Raw genomic sequence first — 22,248 nt, forward strand, 5'->3', positions numbered from 1 at the left:
ACAAAATACAGTGCATGAAACAAGGGGGAAAAAAATCCTTGAATTACAGACTCTTGACCTTGCAGTACCCAGTGAATAAATTTGTTCCCTTTTGGACCATGGAGTATGAAAAGATAAGGAGGAATGATCACAAAAATCTTTACCTGTGATGTTTTCTTGTCTTTATAGAAGCATGTTATAGCCCAAATAGGATTTTCAGCCTTGAGCTAAATTGTTGAAGTTGAATTCTTGAATTGTTGAAGTATTTTAATACCCCAAATATGCTAAAGATAGTTCACTGTTTAATTATTTCTGTGGTTTGTGATGTTCATATTAAGAGTAATATTAGTTTACATGTTTAGTGTTAAAACTGTGAATGATAGAAAGAATTTTGTGGATAAAGGCAGTCAGCTTGGTTTTCTCTTGTATTCTGTTTTTCAATGCCCTGTCTTTATATGTGGCAGCAAGATCCTTCCTGTGGGTGTCTCTCCTGGTCATACACAGACTTAGGCATATTTCTCATCTGAGCTGTGACAGTGAAAACCAGGAGTAATATCTAAGACAAGCATCTGCCTCTTGACTGCTGCTGTTGTTAAACCCAGGACATGTAGTGATACAGCAACTTGCTCACCAGATAGTGCAAATTATATATATTAAAAAAGAAGGGTTATTTTGTTTGTTTGTTCATTTGTTTTGCTGGGCAATTCTCATGCCAGGCAGAATAAACTGTTTTCAGGTGTTGCCTTTGCATTCTGACGGTGCCTGGCAGAGGTGGTGGGTTTGAATTTGTGTTCAGGGACCAAAATCGTTCCTGACATGGGGCAGGCTGGATTTAACCCCTGCAGTTCTCCCTGCCAGAGCTGTAGCTGCTGCTTTTAATGGAAACCCCAAGGCTGTTTGAAGCATGGCCAAAACACACCTTGCAGGTCGAGCCTTATCTAATACCACGATGCATGTGAGCTCTGTAAATCTCAGTCACTTGAGCAATGTGTTTTCCCAGGCTCCTCTGGTCCTGTGGCAGCCCCAGTCAGTGTCACCAGGCTGATCTCCCAGTGCTCTCACACACGGCATGTGGCACATCGTAAAGTCAGGACTTGTTAAGGACATTTCATAAATGGCTTTGGCTAATAAGAATGAAGTAACTTGCTCTTTTATAAATGTGTTACTAATATCCCTCTCTATTTCCCACTGGAGGGCTTCATAAGAGAAGCAGGGAAAGAGTGAGGGGGACTAAGGGAAGGTTTGAAACAGCAAGAGTTAGCCCTGGCTGTGAGTGGGCTTATGCCCTCCCAACAGGAGCCTGTGTGTAGCAGGGGAACCCTAAAGGTAGTGTAGGTGATAAATGACAAGATGTGGGAGTGAGTCACACAGTAAATACTGGGAACAGCCTTTCTTTTTTACTGGTTTGTGTGCCTGGGGATTTTCTCTCTTCTCTGCAGTGCTAAAAGCCAGTGGTGGTGATGGTGGGCTTTTTTCTCTAGCCAAGGGAGACATTTCTAGGATGACATACCTGTTAGCCACCATGAAAATGTGTTATTAATGATGCTAATGAGTTTTTTCCAAGTGATGTAAAAGTAGCTTTTATGAAGCTGAAGTCACCAAAAGCTTGCCAGCTGCATGTGGGCCCGGGTGGCAGCGGTGCAGTTACTGCTGTGCCCCAGCTTTGAGCAGGGGAGAGCATTGCTGATCTCCTCCCTTGGGGAGAAAGAGCCAAATGAATTCTGCCTTGCCAGGAGGGACATGTGCCATTTCCGGGCATGTTGGGTTCCTATCCCACTCCCTCTTAAAAATTGGCAGTGTCTGACTGTCAGCTGCCATTCCTTAAGTGGTCATAGAATAAACCAATTGCACCCCTTTTGTCACACTCTGCGTGTGTGGGGTGCAGGTGGACATGGGTTAAGCCACATGCAACTCCACAGTAAGCACAAAGAGGCAGCTGATTTTCTGTCAGTGTCAACAGAAGAGTACAATTTTTTTTTTTTTGCCATCTCTAAGCCAGCTTTTAAAATGGCTTCTTGTTGGAATTAGAAATCAGTATCCCCTGACGTAGGACTACTCATTAAGAGTGTGATGATTGTTAATTCTTCACCTGGGGCTAAGAGGACATCATCAGATCTCTTTGAAACGTCTCCTGCCTTGATTTTGAATGAGTAAGCTGGCAATTTATGATCACAGCCCGGGCCAGTAACACTCTCCCTTCCTGTTCCTCCATCTAGCTTGCAAAATCGGATACTACAAGGCTCTCTCGACTGACGCTGCCTGTGCCAAGTGCCCTCCCCACAGCTACTCCATCTGGGAAGGCTCCACGTCCTGCACCTGCGATCGCGGCTTCTTCCGAGCCGAAAACGACGCTGCCTCCATGCCCTGCACCCGTGAGTTGGCCTTTCAGCAATCTCCTGCCCCTTTTATCACCTATTCTCTGTGTCTCTAAAACGTGCTCTGCTTCTGACAGCAGCATTCAGTGGCTCTCGTGGCCCTTTGCTGATGCACTTTGCATTTTGCTCACACTTCTGAGTGACAGTGTTAGTTCTCAGCCCTCAGCTCCTAATGGTGGCATGGTTGTGCTGACCCTTGTGAGGTTGTAGTATAAATAAATCAGGAGACACAGTTACAAAAGAGGGACTTGCACACCTTAGTAGCACATCTAGAAGTAAAATACAGGCCTCAGTTCCAGTCTGAGCACCTGGCCAGTGGAGCACATCACCTTTCATATCTTTAAATATGAATATTTGTAGAAATTGTGAAGGCTTTCCTTGTAACTGTATGACCTCATGTAAACAGGTAATATTTATAATCTCCTTATATTTCTAATTTGCTTGAAATATAGCTGGTGACCCTTAGGAACCCAAGTGTTCATCTGAAAGGGGTGGTAATAATAAATCTTAAACTTTAATGAAACCCCCAATGCATGGTTTATTTTGTCCTGTGTAGGTAAATACATCATGTGCAGCAAATGGAATTTGCTTTAGTTCCACCAAAATGCCTTCATCAGGGAGAAGGAGAGGTGCATTGAGCACAGTTACAGGGTTGCTAGATAAACTCCTTGTCCTATGTGTTGGTTAATGGCTCATGTAGTCAAAGACCTGGGATTCCAGGCATGTCCTGGTGTTAAATTGTGATCATCTAGTTCCTTGGTTTTCACTTTCTTAGGAGCAGAGCAGTTTAAAACAATAAGTGAAAGGGCTGTATTTTAGCAGGGGGATATCCATGTGTGGCATTTCTCTGAAAACTATTGGAAGTGTTTCCAGATTTTTGGAGTTCAGCTGTATATTTATGTAGAGAGAGTGTGTGTGTGTCTGAGTGAGGAAAGGCCAAGATATTTCTTTTGTAACATTTTAATATATTGAGAATTAATTTTGTGAGAGATGACTCACATTTATTTAAACCTTAATTTCTCCCTTACAAGGCAGAAACAGAGCATGTGCATAACTAAGTTAGCACTCATCCCTTCCCCACACCCCCTTGATTCCAGCTGTTCTCCAGTGATTTCCTTCTTTTCAGCAGTGAGTTCTGCTGGGTGGTGGTTGAGGGGGCCAGGACATAGCCAAGAGCAGCTGCTTTTGCTTAGTAGGAAGCAGAGTGGTGAATGTATCCCTTGCCAAGTATTGACTGGGAATGGAGTCTAACTGTATTGTGAAACCTTGTCTAAATGGGCAAGAACATGCTTTCTATAATATAATTTACACTACTAGATCTAAAATGTGAACAGTTTGATAGGAAAAATGTCTTTCTGCAACAACAAAACTATTGTGTGAAATGTACACCCTGAATAACATTATACCCACAAAAGTTTTTCAAAGCCCTGGTCCTTGTGAATGATATCTTAACCAAATTGAAATCAAATTAGTAATCAACTGGTTGAATTTAAATAGGCATGTGCAGTTAGGGAAGTATGAGGAGAGAGCAAAACATTTCCAGATGGGGAAATTGTAAGCAAATGATTTGTATGTTTGCTGGTATTATTGCAAAATGTACCCCTGCAAGCTTAGCCCTTTTTTGTCAAGTCTTGGGCCTGCTGCAGCCACTCCTCCTCTGTGCTGGCAGGTCAGACAAAGCTGAAGTTCCTGATCTTGGTCTTTTACCCCAAAAATACAGAGAGGAAAGGAGAAAAGGCAAAGGCTGTGGTGGTGCTGGCCTCAGTCTTCATCTCTGCAGCAGCCTAGGAGGGCTCTGCAGGCAGAGGCAAGCCAACACCACAATCCTATGGACACCTGCTCTTGGAAAACAGGCCTGTCTCTGGAGGTCTTGCTTCATAGCTTTGCATTCTCCTGTAGCTGAAGGGCTTGTTTTTCTGTGATCCAAGGTGAAGGAGGCCACAGGAGCTGTTTCTGAGCTGGCCTGGGGGCAGCTGTGCCCCCCAGCCCTGCTGTGCCCCTCTCTGAGCCCTGCCTTAGGTGTGCTGGGAGGGTGGTGCTGTGCAGGGCTCTGGGGGCTCTTCCCTTGCCATGCTGCCCCTCTGAGCGGCTTCTGCCCATGCATCCAAGGCAAGTGACAGCATTCAGAGGGCCTCTGCTGAAGGAAGACCCTTCAGAAGAAGGTCCCTGTTTGTCTGACTTTCCTGACAAGACGTGTAGACAGAAGGGAGCATAAACATCAAAGGTGCTTTCAGGTGGATTCAGACTGTAATCAGTTCTTACCAGTTGGTTAAGCCAGGTGACAAACCCAATTCCCTTGTGCTGACAGCCATAATAATCAGGCACCTTCTTTGTTCATTATGCTCTCTTTAACTCTGGTATTCTCATTCAGGCCTGCATTTAGTAATCGCTCAGTGTGACGGCACACTAATGAAGAAATAAAACAGTATCTGAGATCCATTCTTCTAGCAAAAAGATAGACTCTGCTCCAGTGGCTTGTAAAATCAGGTTTCTGTTCACTTGGAGAACTATTAGACCAGGTGAATAAAAGTAACATTGGATAATTTGGAAAGAACACCTGGAATGGACTGTGGATTGATCCCTTCTTTATTATTCCTAAACACTTTTTAAGATGAAGAACTTCAGCCTTCTTAAGATGTGTTTTTGTAAAGCTTTGACCCTTGGCTATTGATTTCCTTTAGTAGTAAACTGGCTGGCCTTGTCATTTATCTTGCCTTCTAGGTTGGGGGAGGAAGACTGTTAGACTTTCCATTAGCCTGATTGTGCTAGTGGATGAAAGGGAAATAGAGAATTCCCCTTCCTTTTCCTTTCTTGCAATTCCCATGATAAGTAACAAAAGCAGTACCTCCTTCCTAGTGTGCTGGCCAGGAGAGGTGCCCCAGAGTTTTACCCTTCCATCACTCTGATCTCTGACATTGCTATCTCTTGTTGAGCTGTAAAAACTGTGTCTAACCTCAGGTAAGCCAGGCATCAGGCTCCTAAACAAGTTACTCAAACTCTGGTTTAGTATTCTGCTCTATTTCAGCTCTGCCAGAGTGAGTAACTATGTCTGGTGTAAAGTTTGTGCAAGTAAGAGCAGAATGTGGCAGTGTGGGTGTAGAGAGAGCAGAGTGGGCTGTGTCAAAGGCCAGGCACAGACCCTGACACACACGTGTTTACTGGTGCATCTTCCCCCTCAAACTTGCCTCCTGGGGATAATCATCAATGTGTCTGTCAGCACCGAGGGGCAGAGCCAGCCTGGATCTGCTGCTTTGGCCAAACTTGGGAATTCAGACTTTGAATTCAGACTTTGAGCTCTGAAGCACAGCGGGCTTGTCAGCTGTATGCTTGGGCATGGGATGATAGACTTGTAATACACCTGAGCCCAAACCATGGGAAGCACCTTTCCCTTTTGGAAGCAAAAGGAATGTCCAGGCAACTCTACAGGCCTCCATTATATTTCAGTACTTGCAGAGAGCAAGGGTCTTTCATAAGGTTAGCAATGTAATGGAGAATAAATTGCCTTACCCATACATGAATCCATGAGGCAGGAAAACAAATCAGTCTCAGTCATGGCCCTTGTCCCTGAATTCCCTGCTCTGTAAGGAGATACCCTGTGAATTGCAGCCTGGTGCAGGCAGGTGCAGTTCCCACCCAAATTAATGGGCATTGCTCCTGCGTCCCCACCATTAATGAGTTGGGTTCTCTAACTCTTAACAAACAATGCTCACATTATGAGCCAGAATGGGACGGTTTGGTATTGTTTATGTTGTCTGTTCAATTCAAATTATTAATGATTTTTAATTGGGAGCCATTTACAAAAGAGAGATTACCATCATGGACTGTCCAGCTTGAAATCTGCCTCAGTAAATGACCCTGAATAATTTAGTCAGTTGTGTCACCCAAACAGGGACTGATGGATTGATTGATATTTTGTCATGCCCTGAAATATTTCAAAAATGGTTGCATTTAAGACAGTTTTTACCAGAGAAGCTTGGGGATTATAAAAGCAGATGTAGTGAGATGCAAGAGAAGAGTGCCTGCTTTAAATGGACCTTCTCCAGTCTAGGTTATCAAGAAACTGAATAGCCTGACTTCAAACAGCAAACATCACTTACTTGTCTTTACATTCCCCTCTTCTAATTGAATTTAGTGCACTGCTGTATTTCCTTCAGAAAGTATATTGTTTTTAAATTACCATTTCAGTGCTATTACTCAAGGCTCCTGCTTCTAATGCTTTCTGACAGTTATCAGCATAATGAGCCATAATGAAATGATGAGCAATCTACAGTGGAAACTCAATGTGAATTCCACTAGAGCTGTGTGACTGTGTTGTTAAAATTTGAATGCACATTAAAATAACACTGTCCTTATTTGTTTCCAAGGTCAAGGCTTTAACAAAGGTTTCAAAGGTCTAAACACTTCAATTTTGTTAATGTTGCAGTGTCATATATACCCTTAACTCAATCTCATGTTACATTTAACATATCTCAGAGATAAATATTTGACCTGCATTTTCAAAAAAGAGTGAATTTACCTACCTAATAACTCTGGCTGCAAATGAGTAATTACGTAGGAGCTGATTATTTGAGCACATGTTTATAATGATTGCTTAAACTATAAACAATATAAATAAGCAAATGTGCTCTTTTTCCTTCAACTGAACTTGTTCCTTTTCTAAGTTTCCAGTCAGATATGGATTATCTGTTACTGCTAGGAAAAAGGGAAGCAGGATACACCGCACAGTTGTGCTGGCTACTGCATTTTAGGTGGCTTTGCACTGGCTTTGCCACCCTTCCACATTTGTGCTGGCACTACTGCAGTTCTCTGCTATTGGAGCCTGTTCTCTGTAGTATGAGGTACATGCCAGTAGAGCCTCTGATCTTTAGAATTTAAATTTATGACATAATAACTCTTCCACATCTTTATATATATGTCTGCACCTTCAGTAAATGATTTTGTTCTTAAAACATCCTGTGATACTGTTCATTATGTAAATAGTACATCAGAATGTCTTTTAAGCTGTAGCACAGCAGTTACAAGAGCAGAGGGAACAGTGGGTAGGCTGTAAGGAGAGAAAGATTTTTCTTCTCCACATAGGCTGGGAAAATGGACCATCCATCGCTGCATCGCTGCCAGACTGAGAGAAAGGGATTGTGAGTGATGGGAATCTCAAAGGAGAAAGCTGTCTCCCCTTGTGTGTGGTGATGGGCTGAAGGAATTGAATAAGAAGGGGAGTGGTTATGGCTTGAGAAGAGACAGGAGTAATTTGACAGTGTGTGTTTATAATCAGTAGACTTGAAATCATCACTCCTTTAAATACAGCAACTGTTTATTAGCTGTCTTCTGATTTTCTGGCCAGAGCCTTAAATTAACAGAGACATTTACTCAATTAAATGGGGGCTTTGATTTGGTTAGTCAGGACCTAATTCTGTAGAGTTGTTGAAGTAAATTAGAGGGCAAACAGCATAAGAAATTCAGCAGTTGGGCCAATTACAGAACAACTTATTTTTCTGGTTGGATTTCTTTCCTGTCAGACTGTCAGATAACTTTCTGGTTTCCGCAGAAGAATTCTTTTTATCTTGAAAGAGTGAGTGAACACAGGTGGTATTGTCTGCAGCACAGTGCATTAGAGTAGATGTGATAACATGGCTTAGCACATGTGACAATGCAAAATGTTCTTATATGGCAGCTCTTGGAAGGGAAGCCTTGAGCCCAAAGGAGTGGTACCTGCGAGCATCAGTTTCCCCACACCTCTGCCAGTGGTAACTGGACCTCTTTGCTTAACTTCTTTAGCCTTTTTAGGAGAGGAGCTATTAATTGGATTGTTCTCTGGGTGAAAGGAACAAAGCCTATTGTGAAGCTGGTAACTGGGTTACTTCTGGCAAGTAAATAGGAAATCGTACATTCCAGTGAAATGGGCATTTTGTCGCTGGCACTGCTCCAGCATCCTTGGCTTGGCAGGACTCCCACTGAAGTCAAAGGAATCTTGCCCAAGTAAATAAATGAAGAATTGTTTACCAAATCATTTGCCTTATTATAACCCAGTTGTAAAGCTGACTATGCAGAGAGAAGAGAGGGTGGAAATGGAGCAGATTACTGGTATTTTAAGTGACTGCTGCATCTTGTGGCCTGTTGGCTTTGGTCTCACCAGTTGTAAAACACATAATCTATGATGATAAATGGTCAGGAATAGCCAAGCAGGCAAGAATTGAGGGCTGTCCGAGCTGCCTTTGCTTGTGTGAATTAGCCCACAACAACAGGGGCCTGTCCACAACTGCTGAAGGAGCAATTAGTGGCAGCAACATACACAACTGTCTCGGGAAAGTGTGGGCTTTATTTGCAAGCTTAAAGGTACAGGACCCAGGTATTTACTCTGTGTTAGAACTTTTCTTTCAGATGGTTAGAGATCAACAACAAAGGCATATCTGAAGGGCACCACAGCTCTCATGCTGAAACATCAGTGACAGTCCCACTGCTGTACAGGTTCAATAAAGCCTTATGAGATGGAAAGAGGAGGCCAAAGTGCTTCCTCTTGAACACTGTGCCTGGCACGGCTTTGCCAGACGTTTTAGTCAGTGAACTTAAGGTGTTTAAAGACATTGATTATTTAATAATTACTTTCTTTGCATCCTCTCTACAAATAATAGAGAAATACTCTCTCTTTCACGCTCTCTGAAATACTCTCTTTCACGCTCAGCCCTGTCCCCAGTGAGATGATTCTAGGATCATGATCAAATTAAAGAGCACTGATTAGAGTTGTTAAAGGTCATCCATACAGTACCAGTGGGTTGAGGCCTTGCTGAGAGCACAGCAGTATGACCTCGAAGGTGAGGCTGCCAACACGACCAACAGCCTTAGCAGAGCCCTATGCTGCCTCTCTGTGCCTGAGCCAGCCCTTTCAAAGGTACCTGATGTACTTCCAGATATGCTCCAAAGATCTATGGAAGCATTCATTGTATGGATCCTTTTTATTTTTTTGTACACCTCTTTATTTGGTCTCTTATTCTTGCTGTGTAACACACAAAAGCTGCCTCTCAGATCTTGTACAGCAGATGTGCTAAACTTTTCCCTGCTTCTGATAGAGCATTTCTAGTCAGGTTTTCTTGCTATTAGGCAGTCGGATGCTTGCTCCCAGGTGCCTGCTGCTCCTTTAACTTATCAAAGACTTTGCTGCTCCTCTGTAGTGCAGCCAAGGCCAAGCTGCCGATTCAAAACAGGCCAGTTCGTCCTGGGCTCCTTTTAAACCACGGTGTGTCATAGCAACCTTCCCTGTTGTATGAATCTTGTTTATTATGTAGCAAATTAGCTCAAGATTTCTGAATGCCCCGAGTTGCCTTTGAAATCAGGGCAGATGAAGAGGGTCAGCGTCCCTGGAGCAGGCTCATAAAGAGGATCCTTTTGTCAGTCCTGGGCCAAAGCCCATTGAGGCCTGCTGGTCTGCCTGATTGACTTTGATTAGCAAACACCCATGGCTGGCACACAGCTGCATTGAACAGTGGTTTTGCAGGGCTTTCACAGTTTTAGAGTGAAGCTAGAAAGCTTCAAACTGTAGCAGATTATTGTTTTATTTTTAATATTTTTTTGTTTGTTAAAATAATTTTGAACCCGTATCAAGCTAAGGTCTGCTTTTTCTGCCTCAAAAAAGAAGTGTTATTTTCTTCAAGGAGAGTGCAGGAATGGTTAAAGAAGATTAAAGTCTTTTCTACATGCTTGAGGTTTTCTGATGTCTGGTGGGAATTGCCAATGAAGCTTCCTTCTGATTTCACACTGTCAGGCGAACGCAGGCTGAATGCAGTGTGACAACCCACTTGAAAATAATTATCCACTGCCCTGGCTGCAGAGACATCCGTTACCTGCTGCAGAAATGTGCTTTTACACACGTGCCCAAGCAGATGGAGTAAATTATTTTTTTAATCATTTTCTCCTTCCAGGGCTCAAAAGTTTCATCATGCTAGTTACTTAGTCACATACATACCTTTAGAAAGCATTTCTGTTTTAAAGGAGGTACATTTTAAATGCACTGATCTGGTGACTGACAGGATGCTCCTAACAAAGGCTTGCCTTCTTGAGGGTATATGTTTGAAATATCTCCATTAGCACTTCCATGGAGAGTGTGGGTTTCAGTTTGCATTTTTAATAGATCTCCTCCCACAGCCAGATCTTTCAAGGTAATAAATCTTAACTATAGCAGAAGCTAGTAGTAAATAGATGTGGTTACAGTTCTAATACTGATAATATCAGTTCAGTCCTTAATGGGTAATGTCGTTGCCAGAATAATTCTCTACCACTGTTAATGGCTGAAGACTAAGCTGGCATACAAAAAGGAGCTCCTGAAGGAGCCCTCTGCCAGGCTGTGACAGAAACGTGCAGACAGGCAGCTATTTGTGGCCAAGGGAGCTTTATTTTGGGTGCCACCAGAGTGGGTTTCTTGGAAGGGCTAAATTCACTTTAAAAGAATTAATTGTCAGAACCCTGTGCTGAAGTGCCTTTTGGTTTATTTTGTGATGTTTTTGTTTCCCAACACAAGAAAATAGTATATAAAGGCTACTTGTGTGTGATAAAATTGTCTAAACCAAAGCCCTCAACTTTATCTTCAGTCCTGTGGCCGTGGGACCTCTGAGAGAAGGAAAGAGGAGTTTTTTTAATTCGTGTCTGTCTTTGGTGAACTAAAATTGTTTGCCTGAAATTTGGAGCTGCTAGTTGTCTAGAGTGGAATTCTGGAGTCCTGTCAACCTGGGGCAGCAGAGAACCAAGCTGAAAGGTCTTTCTTATTTCTTCTCATTTTATGGGACAACAAGGTCACTCAGGAGCTGTTGTGCTGGGAATCATTTCTTTCTCATCTCCGTTCTCTGTGCTTTAATCCACGCCTTCTAACCATACACTGTTGCTGAACTAAATTAACTGGTTTAGTGAAGACAGTATTCTTGATGTCAAACAAGTCTGTCTGGTCTCCTTGTAGAAAACTGTAATTGAATTTACCGCATACACCCACAGAGACTTTTAGAGAAACACCTTGCTGGGCAGATCAGTAATAAAAAAGGAAGATGTAAAACCAGGGATATTAAAACCTCTGTCATAACCATTTAAATACAGTTCCCTAGCACAGTGCCCTTACAAGTCTACCTTCAGATCCCAGGGTTAGTTTTCAGGGATATTTTTTGGTTGTGTGGATCTGTCAGGTTTGCAGCTGTAGGGAGGAAGGGAGAACAGACTTGGCTGGAGTCTCCCTGCACAACCAACCAACCTGCCTGCCTGTGTCCCTGGAGCCCCTCCAGCTTCTTGAGCCCAGCTACAGCATGTCCTCTGCCATGGCTTTGGATGGCTTTGTGGTGTATGGCATTTGTCAGGGGAGGGGCTCTCTCCTCCCCACCTGTGCCTCTGTGGTGGTGCTGCACTTGCAGTCCTGGCCTGCCCTGGTTAGACCCTGTCCTTGGGCACACTGCAGCCCTGGGGTCTGTGCTTTCCCTGTGGTGTGCATGAAGGGCTGGGCACGCTGATCCCTCAGGGCAGCAGGAATATTCACTCAGTTGTAGCTAATCCCCTTTGTGCTATCTTTCTTTGAAATCATTCATTGCATTGGGGTAGACATTCTTTCTCCTTGGCAGAATGGCTTTGCCAGATTTGTGAGGTTGAGCCTCCTACATTTGTGCTGCTGTCCTTTGGGGACAGGAAGAAAAGGGCTTTGGGATAACGTTCTCAACTGGATGGCATCCAAACAACAGTCAAACAACCTGGTGATGTTTGACTCAACTATCTCTGATTCCCCTTAGTCTTTAGGGCAGCTGATTTAAATGGAAAATACTGTACTGCTTGCAAATAAACAGTTTACTGAGGTGTTATTATGCCCAGTGTTAGTCTGCAGTCTGGTTTGCTTCCCAGCTGTGTCCCCTTGCCATCTGCACCCCACAGATGCTGCTTCAGTCCTGGAGAGCAAGTTCATTACTGGGTCTTCACTGTGGGAGCTCTCTGTGAGTCACTGCAGAGCTTGGACCAGGCTTGATCCCTGGTATGCATCATCAAAGCTCCTTAAGTGTGCCCACAGAGACGTGTAATCCACAGACAGCTGGCACCCAGGGATCTCCTGTGGTCTGGAAGGAAGGAAGGAGAGAGACACTCAGGTGTTGGTATGTGCCCTTGTCATGGTTTTCACCAGGTCCTTGTCATTTGTACAGGCGTGTGTGGGAGGCTTCTGACTGGAGAGAGACTTGAGTGAAGGAAGGGAGGGAGAGAAACGTTGATAAATGAAAAGTTAAAATGCTGCCTGAAGTTGTAGAAAGAGTGCTAAAATACATCAGTCCTTTTAATACAAGTAGTGCTTATGCTATTAACGCCTTAAAAACTCCTGTTTTGCTGAATGTTTGTCTGACATAGGGTGTGTTGTCCTAAGACAGACAGATCTCTTTATCTGTGGATGAAAGACAGATAGCTGGAATGGCTATAGCCTATTGCAGCAAGAGAAAGCCAAACAATCTGCATTGCCCAATATATTTAAGGAAATCGAATAGGAGGGTTGAGGAAGATGGCAAGATTAGCTTGATGAAGATTATTTGTTGCTAAACAGACTCTGCAGTGTTTCCCTCAGCCCTGACACACAAAATGAACTGCTCCACCCAGGGCCTTCCCATTTGCTTCATGGCTCACTTGATTTTGATGGTTTTATTGTGAAGCAGGATTTATGGAGCCCCAGGAAGGAATAAAATTGAAAACTTCCGTTCTCTGTGTTCCCACAGAGGAGCCCCCTGTCCGTTCAGGGTGCTGGTTAAAGGGGCTGGAGAGGGATCCGGCTTTCAGGCCCCATGATCAAACCCTTTGCAGTCACTGGTGTGAGAAGACTGAATGGCTCTGCAGGTCCACCCTCAGATTCTGTTGTCCTGTGCAGGGGAAATAACAGCACCTGCCTTCCTAACATCATAAAATGAATTTTAAAATTAATCGTTTTTCAGAATTAAAATGTTTAGATTTAATTTTGATTTCCTGTAGGAACTGTCGCATTTTCAAACTGTTCCAGGCAGTGTAGCAGTATTAGCTCCACTCTTCCACAGTGCCAAATAGCCCATCCAATAGCAAGCTTCCACTGGCAGGAGACTGATGAAAAATGCTGTAGATCGTGGGACTTGTGACAAAATTACAGATGGTGGTGGTGATTCAGAAGCACAGGTCCTTGTCTCCTCTCTCATCTGCCCGGTAGCTAGATTTTTCTGCCAGAGGACACAGGTTTGTGTGAGGGTGATGGTCTGGCTGTCAGGATGCTGTTCCCTGTGGGATCCTTCCAGCTGGGTTCATCCAGGTACTATCCTGCCCTTGCAGCCTGCCCTGGCCCTGAAAGGGTTTGTCTCATCTATGGGCAGAGGCTCTGTTGTCAGAAACAAAGCAAATCTTGATCACCATTGAAGGAGCGGATCCGCCCTGTGTTTCAACATCTGAAACCAGGCCCATCAATCTGAAGCTATTCCTGCTCCCTGTGCCAACAGCTCCATTGATGACTATACTCCAGGAAGAAAAGAAATTGCTTTTCCCCTCACTGTAATGTCAGCCCACCATTTGGAGACTCCCCCACATCTTCCTTTTCATGCTGGAGGTGGTGCACTCATCTCTGTGACCTACAAGCATCTGCTTCCCTGGTTTTCCACTTCACTGCATCTCTGTTTAGACACTGCAGTACCCTGTCCCACATACTAATTACTGACTTTTTGCTTCTGAGGAGCTTGATTCATTCTGGCACATTTTCCCATGTGAAACTGGACTTAGAGCCTTGGAAAATATCTTAATGGACACCAGACTAAGTCTCAGTTTAACCCCAAACTGGCTGCTGTATCTGAGCTAAGAGGCACATCTTTCTGTGCCTCTTAGCTCAGATAGTGGTAGTGTGAACCCTCCCCCCACGGGGGTCTTTGCTTCAGGAGTACCCTCATGAAACTGGGATATTCTTGGCCCTGGCAGAGCCAGTGCTGCCTGGGGAAGGAGGTGTTTGCTCTGGCACCACCTCATCTCAGCTCTCCTGGCCGTGCTCTGTGTGGATGCTCTCCTGTGTGTGGCTGCAGCGAGTGAACGCTCTGTAAGAAAATGCCTTTTGCTGTTCCTGGCTGTCAGGCTCTTGGTGTTTCCCACAGGAGCAGTTTCTGTTCAGGGCTTGCTGCTGCCAGGTCCTGAGCAATCTCTGGGAGGACACACAGCCTCAGCTCCCAGAGCCTCTGGCTGCTGCTCCGTGCAGGGCAGATCTTCACCGTACAACGTGCACCTGGGCTTGCAGCCTGCTGAGGCTGCTGTTCCCCCCAGAGGCTTGTGCTGGTTTTCCCGTTCCCTTGACAGCGCAGAGGCACAGGTGTTGTTACCTTGTGCACCTGCCTGCCCTGAAGAGAGCCCAGGTGTGAGGCAGTTTGGGGAAGTCCAGGCTGGAGAGAGTTTGGTTCAGTCCCTGCTCAGCAGTTCCTGTGCTGCTGCTTGAGTTCACGATTTCAGGAGGGTCTTCCACCTCATTGCACTCAGAGTTTATTTTTGAAAAGGAAGCTTGTGTATTTGCAGGCTAAGCAGAGACCACTTTCTCGTACCCAGGGGAGCTGGCAAAGCCAGCTTTTGGGGGAAGAGGAGCTGGTTATGGGACAGAGGCATTGGGCTGGGACTTGGGACAGTTTTGACCACTGCCCAGATGTGCAAAACATGTCTTGTGTGTCCTTGTCTCACCACATCTCTCTCTGCCTCCATTTCCACGTGGTGAATAGAGATTAAAACCAGTTTCTTTCCTTTTTCTTTCTCGTCTGGTTTTTGGATCAGGAAACGTCTCTTACTGTGTTCAGTAACTGATCTTGGAGTAAAAGGGTTTTGTCCTTAGGAGTCCAAAATGCTGCCAGTACATAAATAAAAGCCATGAATGGCAGCCTGGTGGTGCAGCAGGCAGGAGGGCTCCCTGGCTCAGGGGCTGGACTCAGCTCTCTCTTCTTGCAGCAATTCTACCTGTCAACCCCGATTAACTCAGAGACTGTTTCAAAGGTTTGGCAAGAAGGGAGGATTTCCCACCATTCAAAATAAATATATTAATTTTGTATTTTTGAAGTAAACACAGACAAACAATCCCTGTTTAGCTACTCCTGCAACAGAGACCTTTCATTTGGGTACCAAAGACTCATTTGAGCTCTATGTCATTTAAGAATCTTTTCTTAACCTCTCTCAATATAAAAGTCCTGTCTCCTGTTGAGCATGTGTTGCATCAGGTGGCTTTGAGCACAGACCTGAGGAGGTGATGCAGCCTTCAAAACCTTGTCCTATGCAGCTTGTTCAGGCCTCGGGATTCCTTTGAGATGAACCTGATAAATTGAGGAGGGAGCCACAATTAATCTTCCCCATAGTCATCCCTTAACAGCTTAACCTTTTTGCTGTTACACTTGATGAGTCACTTGGTAATTTCAGTAGAATTTCACATTTTCACTGTATTTGGTTCCTGTCTTACCACGATGACTGTTTTTGTACCTTTGGCATATGAGTTATTAGGACTTATTTATTTATACACTTAATGAAACTGTTGGTTCTGGCTGATTCTTTTTTGCCAGGTTCATAGTTTCATAATGTTTGACAAATTTGCCAGAACTTTCTCCTTTCGTCCCTTTTCTGCAAGGAGATCTAGTTGAACTTCTTTTGAATCGCAACCATCAAATGTATCTTGATGAAATCTAGGAAGTTTCATGAGCTTTCCCGTGTCTTGAATTTGTGACTTTACAAAATTATTTCCAGTATTTTTCTGCTAATAATATTTGTACGTAAAGCTGTGACTATCAGTAGTTAGTAAGCAGAGCTATTTTTACTGTGTTCTGGTTTGGATTGATACATTTTGCAATCTTCATTCTCATTCTGTCTCATTTCCATTTGGTGCAGTGCTTACCTGCAGCCCTGTCCCAAAGCCCTGTGTGTGTCAGAGTCCCTGTGTGCCCTGCCCCAGAGCAGGCTGCCTGGTGATGGTCAGAGAAGCTTTTTGGGATGGATGAAATACCCATCTCTTTCATGGCTTCACTCTGAATCATCCGCCTTAAATTTAAGCGTACAAAAAGTGTGTCTCAACTGTATTAAAATTAGATTAAGAGTTGCAGGATTAGCTCTTCTGCATTTTCAATTTGCCTGTGGGTTTGAGGCCTGTGGGGATTTAAGCACATCAGTAGGATTTGTGCCCGTGCGTTGGTCGGCACGGGGCAGGGCAGGAGGAGGTGCTGCAGGTGCAGGAGGGACTCTGCCTCTGGGCTCTGCCAGCCTGCCCAGGGAGGTCCTGCCCAGCCTGCCTTGGGCTCTGTGCTCTGATCCCATAGTCCCTGTGTTGGAATCTGCTGGGAGCTCTCTGGCAGCGTGTTTATGAAGTCTCCCATCCCTGTGGTGGAAAAGCTGACCTTGTGTCTCAAATCCAGCCTCATTGCCAAGCTTTCTGTCTGGTCTCTTGTTTCTGACCAGCTTTCTTTTATCAGCCCTTCCTTCAGATGCTCGCCATATTTTCCTCTTCAGTTCTTTCACTTTCTCCAGCACTCCCCTGTTGTAAACTTTATTTTCCATCCTTCAAAGCCTTAGTTCTGTGTCTGGCTTCCTACTCAAATCTCCGTCCTGCATGCTGAAGTGTCATGTTCAGGTCCCTGCTTGATGGGCTTTGGTGTTCACTGAATGTGATTCGACATCAACTTGTCTGGAAAATATTGCACTTATATTTTTCAGAAAAAGATACCTTGAGATATTTCTATAATAATTTCAATGAGAGTCTGCCTGTAGGTAATGAGGGACTTTGAAAATCTCAAGTGAAGCAGAAGTTTGTGCATTTGATGCTTTGCTTAGGAAATCGTGGAAAAAATGAGTGTAAGATATGTAAATTTAACATTTTTCATAACAAGTATAAACAGTGAAAAGGAAAAAGTCCCACTCCTGTTTAATTGCAATACTGAGCTTTCAGGCTTATTTAGAGCTGGAAAATACTGTTAGTTCATCAGATAAAGAGATCAGAGTTTGACTTACCAGCTAATTTTTTTGCCTTCTTTATGAACATAGAGAAGTAAAATTCTGCTTGGTCTCTACAATCCTTAACTTGAATGGGAGTTGCACAGCATCTGGGATGTGCAACTCTGATGTCACTATGTAGGCTTTGGTTTTTTTCCCTTAACTAAAAACACATGCACTTTTTGTTTTTAGGCCCTCCATCTGCTCCCCAGCACCTGATTTCCAATGTCAACGAGACCTCAGTGAACCTGGAGTGGAGTCCCCCCCAGAACAAGGGTGGCCGGGAGGACATCTCCTACAACGTGGTGTGCAAGCGCTGCGGGGCGGGCGAGCTGAGCCGCTGCCGCTCCTGCGGCAGTGGGGTGCACTTCAGCCCCCAGCAGAACGGCCTGAAAACCACCAAAGTCTCCATCACCGACCTCCTGGCGCACACCAACTACACCTTTGAAGTCTGGGCAGTGAATGGAGTGTCCAAGCAAAACCCCAGCCAGGACCAGGCTGTGTCAGTCACTGTGACAACTAACCAAGCAGGTAGGAACATAAACAGCAGTTCCCTTCGGTCTCTGCTGCCTGTTTTTTAAGAAAGCTGTGATTTCCATTACATTTAGCATTAGCAAATGAATGAGAGGAGCCCTAAGATGTGTAACTGGGTCAAACCCTTATTTTCTGGTGATTTATATGGATACTTTAAATGCTTCAGAGGCAGGGAGAGAGGAGGGTTTGGGTGCTGTGTCTGTGCTGCAGCACTCGGGCAGGACACTGGGAGGCATTCTGCAGAAGCACAACAGCAAAACTGCCCTGATCCCCCCTGGCCCCCCAGCAGCTCAGGTGTCACATCCTGTACAGGGACACAAGGATGTCCTTGGTGTCTGCAGGAGCGTAACCCTGTGCCTGGGGAGCACAGGGTTACGCTCCTGCTCCCCGTGAAAAAGGGCTGTGTAAGATTCAACGAGCGGAACGAGTGGGCGCCCGCTCTCCTGCCTGCTCGCTCTCCTCTCCTGGAAAGTCAATTAGATTCTGTTCCCTTGTTAAATAAATACCTCCTTAACCTGCTGCTGACAATGTTTCGATTGATCAGAGCTGGCATTGCTGTAGAAATCCTATATGAGCTTTCAACTTCATGCTGACTGATTTTTGCCTTTCATTCATCTGGGAGAGCGAAATACTATTTCTGTGTATACAAGATTATTTCAGATGCCCTGGGCAGCTCTGCTTTTTAGTACCCCATGCTTGACCTAGTAAGGGCAAAGGCTGCAGCAGCAGATTGCCATTTCGTTTTGATGCTAATTTGTTTGATCTTTTTCCTTAATTCCATGAAAACATTTGTTAGTTTGCAGCCAGCTCGGGTTTAATGCACAGAGTTCCAGTTGAATTTTTAATTTAATGCACAAAATTATATACATTTGAATATGACACTCTTCTAAATGCAAATGAGATCTCCAGACTGTCAGACTGGCTACAAGACCGTCAAACCTGTTATCTGATGGCTCAGAGTGCTGATTGCCTTCAGGTCCCACAGATGTTGCAGGCATTCAGCACCTCGGAGCATAGCTCACAGGGTATCATTTATTACCAGGCCTACGGTGTATGAGAAAATATTAATATTGCATATTTTGATAGGACCAGACCATATAAATATTTTGAATTCTGTTTCCTAGTTAGGTGTGTGTGAAAAATAGGTAGGCATAGTCTGAATCTGCAGATTTTAGCTGTAGTCCAGGACATGTCAGTATTACCAGTGAGAGATACATTCAATTTTGCAGTGACAGTTACAAGCGAAATTGTCAAGTCCGTGCTGAAGCGCCTTTGAAAAACTGGTCCAGTGTTTTTTGTTCTTCATATACAGTTGACAGCATCCCTTTTAAATTATGATTCAAAAATTCAAACCACCACTTTGCCTAGTGAAAAGAAGACTAATAGAGAGCAGGGGCTATTAGGGAGTCTTGGGAGAAAGCCGTGGGAGAGTGCTGTCATACGCTCTGCGAAAAGAGAAGGTTGAGAACAGCAGCAGGGACAGTGTTTTTGTGCTGTGAATGCCTAGCAAAGAGAGTATTTCTGACTGATTTTGGCATGTGTAAGGATTAGTGGATGCATATATGCATGAATAAGTGAGTGGGATCCATCTACCGTGTGAAAATTCTACCATCTTATGCTTTTATATGCAAACCAAAATCTGATTGAATATGCAAATAAGAATTGATTTTGTTTATTATCCATGAGTAGTATTCTTCCCATCAGGAAATTTGTATTTTTGCCAACGTTTCCAATTTTGAAACATGCCCAGTTTATCAAATGCGTCAGAGGGACGGAGAAAATTATACTGGTATAAATGAAAATTAACTCCAAGGTGCACTGTTCTCCCGTTCTTCATACAACTTTGTGGTTTCTGCTGCATAGAAGATCTAAATAGAAATGTGTGGCCTAAACCTACAGATCCCGGCTGAGATAAATAGCCTTACATATGCAAATTGTCCCATTGATTTTGGTGAAACTGCTTGCTTGAGTAAAGGTTTGTAAAGTTAGACCCTTGGGTTTTACAAGTACTCATCTGTTTAATCATTGTAAATGTGTGTCTGGGGTGCATTAAAATCCTTGTGCCACTAATTTTCTTTCACTATATTTCATTATAAAGAAATCATGTCATGATGGTGCACTGCCACAGGCTTGGTTTTCATCTTGCACCTTTCTTACACTAATGCAAAGCTGCCTTGGTTTCTTTAAGGCAATTCTAAATTCAGATTAGAGCCAAGCTCCTCCCTTAGTAGCATTTCTAATAAAATGCTGTTTTACTAATAAAAATGAAACCACCAACACTGAAAATTTTAAAATTTCTTCATTTGTTGTGCTCTCTATGCTTGTGCTTGATAGGAAAAAATAATGTTGTCAGTATGGGGAGTTTTTAATAATTCTTTACATATGAGCAGTGCTTTTGGGTTGTCTTCTGGAGAATTTGCTAGAACTCTTTGCAAGAGGTGCATCTCTGAGTTAAATTCAGTAAAAATGATGAGTATACAAGAGACCAGGGAATTCTTCCTCATAACAACTTCACCTTCCAAATTTTCTTCAGTATAATCTGAAGAAAATAGGCAGGAATTTTCCAAGCAGTTTTTGATCAGTGAGGATCAGGAATCTGAGTGTCTGTGTGTTTGCTCGGCGTGGTGCCAGCCCCTGTGGAAGGTGTACATTTGGAGGCAGGCAGAAAGCAATGAGAAATCACTTGTGGTATATTCAGCACAAAATTGATGGAATGCATTGCAGTGACATAAAAGGTGCAGTTGAAAAGCACAGGTGGGTTTTTGTTTGCTTTTGTGGTTTTACTCCTGAGATAATGAAATGAGGCAGTTTGCTTTCCACTCTTAGAAACTCTTTTCAGTTTCCGATACTGTAGAAAAGTGTTTAAATGAGAGTAAGATTTGCCATTCACAGTAGGATCAAAAATAGTTTGCAAAAGGATTTTTCTGCTTCTTTGGAAAAGGTATTGATTATTATAGCTTGCTTATTTTTCCAAAACAAAGGCTAAATTTCAGGCTTTGAAGCAAGTAAAAATTTCTATCTCCTAGTTAAATACTTCAGTGTTGTACTTTTTAAGAATTTTGAATTAATTCAGCTCATTGTTCTGCATGTTTAGTATATTTTTTTGTTTGTTTTTTGAGTTGGGAACTATTACTCTTTTCCCCTATGAGATTAAAAAAATAGAAAAAGCAAAAATGGAACCCTGAGTGGCTGAAACTTGAAGCCAATGTCCTTAGCACAATGCAAGGGCTGATATTGGGGGTCTCACCACTGGCAGTGGTGGCTTTTGGGCTTTCAGCTTTCAAAGAAATGAAATCAGCACTTTGCCCATCTTTAAAAATTTGTGAAATTATTTGTGGAAGAGATGCAGGCCAGCAATTCTCATGTATGCTGCTAGGAGAAGCTAATTTCAATGAGGAACTCTATCAGGCTGTTGACTGAGTAGCTCAGAAGTTTCTGGGCTTCTTGGCTTTAGTTTTGTTTTTTTTTTTTCCTGCTAAGGTTAATGCTGCGAAGCTGTTCAAAATTAAAAGAAAAGCTCTCAATAAAGAGATCTTTTTCACAGCATGCAGGAAGCTTGTGTGGTTTTCTTTTGAAGATGCGCTGAACAGTTTATAATTTTTATTAAGGCTTAAAGAGCTGAGCTGTTTGTGTCTCCAGCCTGAGAGGCAGGTTCCCTGCTCAGTCCCCCTGCGGGAGCAGTGCCACAGGGACAAGGTTTTTGCATGGATGCTGAAGGCATTCATAAGGCAGGGGAGTGGTGTGGGGGACAGAGCCTACACAGGCTTAAATGAGATTTAAAATCCAAACTTATTTTCCTGCTCGCTTGGCTCCCTTTGTTTTGTTTGCATTTTATGAGGGATGGGTGTCCTGCTTGCTCCTTTGCTTGTAGGAGTTGAAGCAGTTGATATTTCTGAATAAACAAACTGCCTGGTGATTTGTTACCTTGTTAGGTTACCTTGGGCTCTGTGTTTCCTTAAGTGGATCAGCAGAGCTGGATGGATGCAAGATGTGCCAATTAGGATGAAAATACAGTGTATATAAATAAACTCACTTCTTCTCCCCTTGCGTCACCCTGGATGTTTTCAAGCTGCCTGCGCTCAGGATCAAGAAATGATCTTTCTGGAGAATATCTCGGGCTCTCTGTCCTGGTTTTGCTGCTGCTGTTGTCAGTGCTCTGCCCAGCCCCTCTGTGTGTGCAGTCCTTTCCAGGCAGGAGCTAAAATGGGTCATGGTGCCACCAGGATCTCAGCAGCCCCGAAAAGATCCATGGGAATTGGGTATTCTTCTGGGACAGGCTGCAGTTGTGATGAGCCCAAAATACTGACTTCCAGTGCAGGGAAGGGAAATGTCAGCTGTTACTCAGTTTTATTTAGCCTTTAGGTTTGTTTGTTTGTTGCTTATGTTCTTAATTCCTTTTAAAGAAAAAAAAAAGGAA

At 43.6% G+C, this 22,248-nt stretch overlaps 1 protein-coding gene across 1 annotated transcript in view; it reads left to right on the forward strand.

Annotated features, from left to right (window-relative positions):
* The window catches only part of EPHA4 (EPH receptor A4), a 104,477-nt gene that overhangs the window by 38,838 nt on the left and 43,391 nt on the right, over positions 1-22,248 (forward strand). Inside the window, exons 4-5 of the mRNA XM_030954495.1 lie at positions 2,196-2,351; positions 17,490-17,828. Of these exons, the coding sequence (XP_030810355.1) occupies positions 2,196-2,351; positions 17,490-17,828 (495 nt within the window). The remainder of the gene's footprint in view (positions 1-2,195; positions 2,352-17,489; positions 17,829-22,248) is intronic.

The sequence above is a fragment of the Camarhynchus parvulus genome, chromosome 9 (genome assembly GCF_901933205.1).
Source record: "Camarhynchus parvulus chromosome 9, STF_HiC, whole genome shotgun sequence".
In the NCBI taxonomy this organism is placed as follows: Eukaryota; Metazoa; Chordata; class Aves; order Passeriformes; family Thraupidae; genus Camarhynchus; species Camarhynchus parvulus.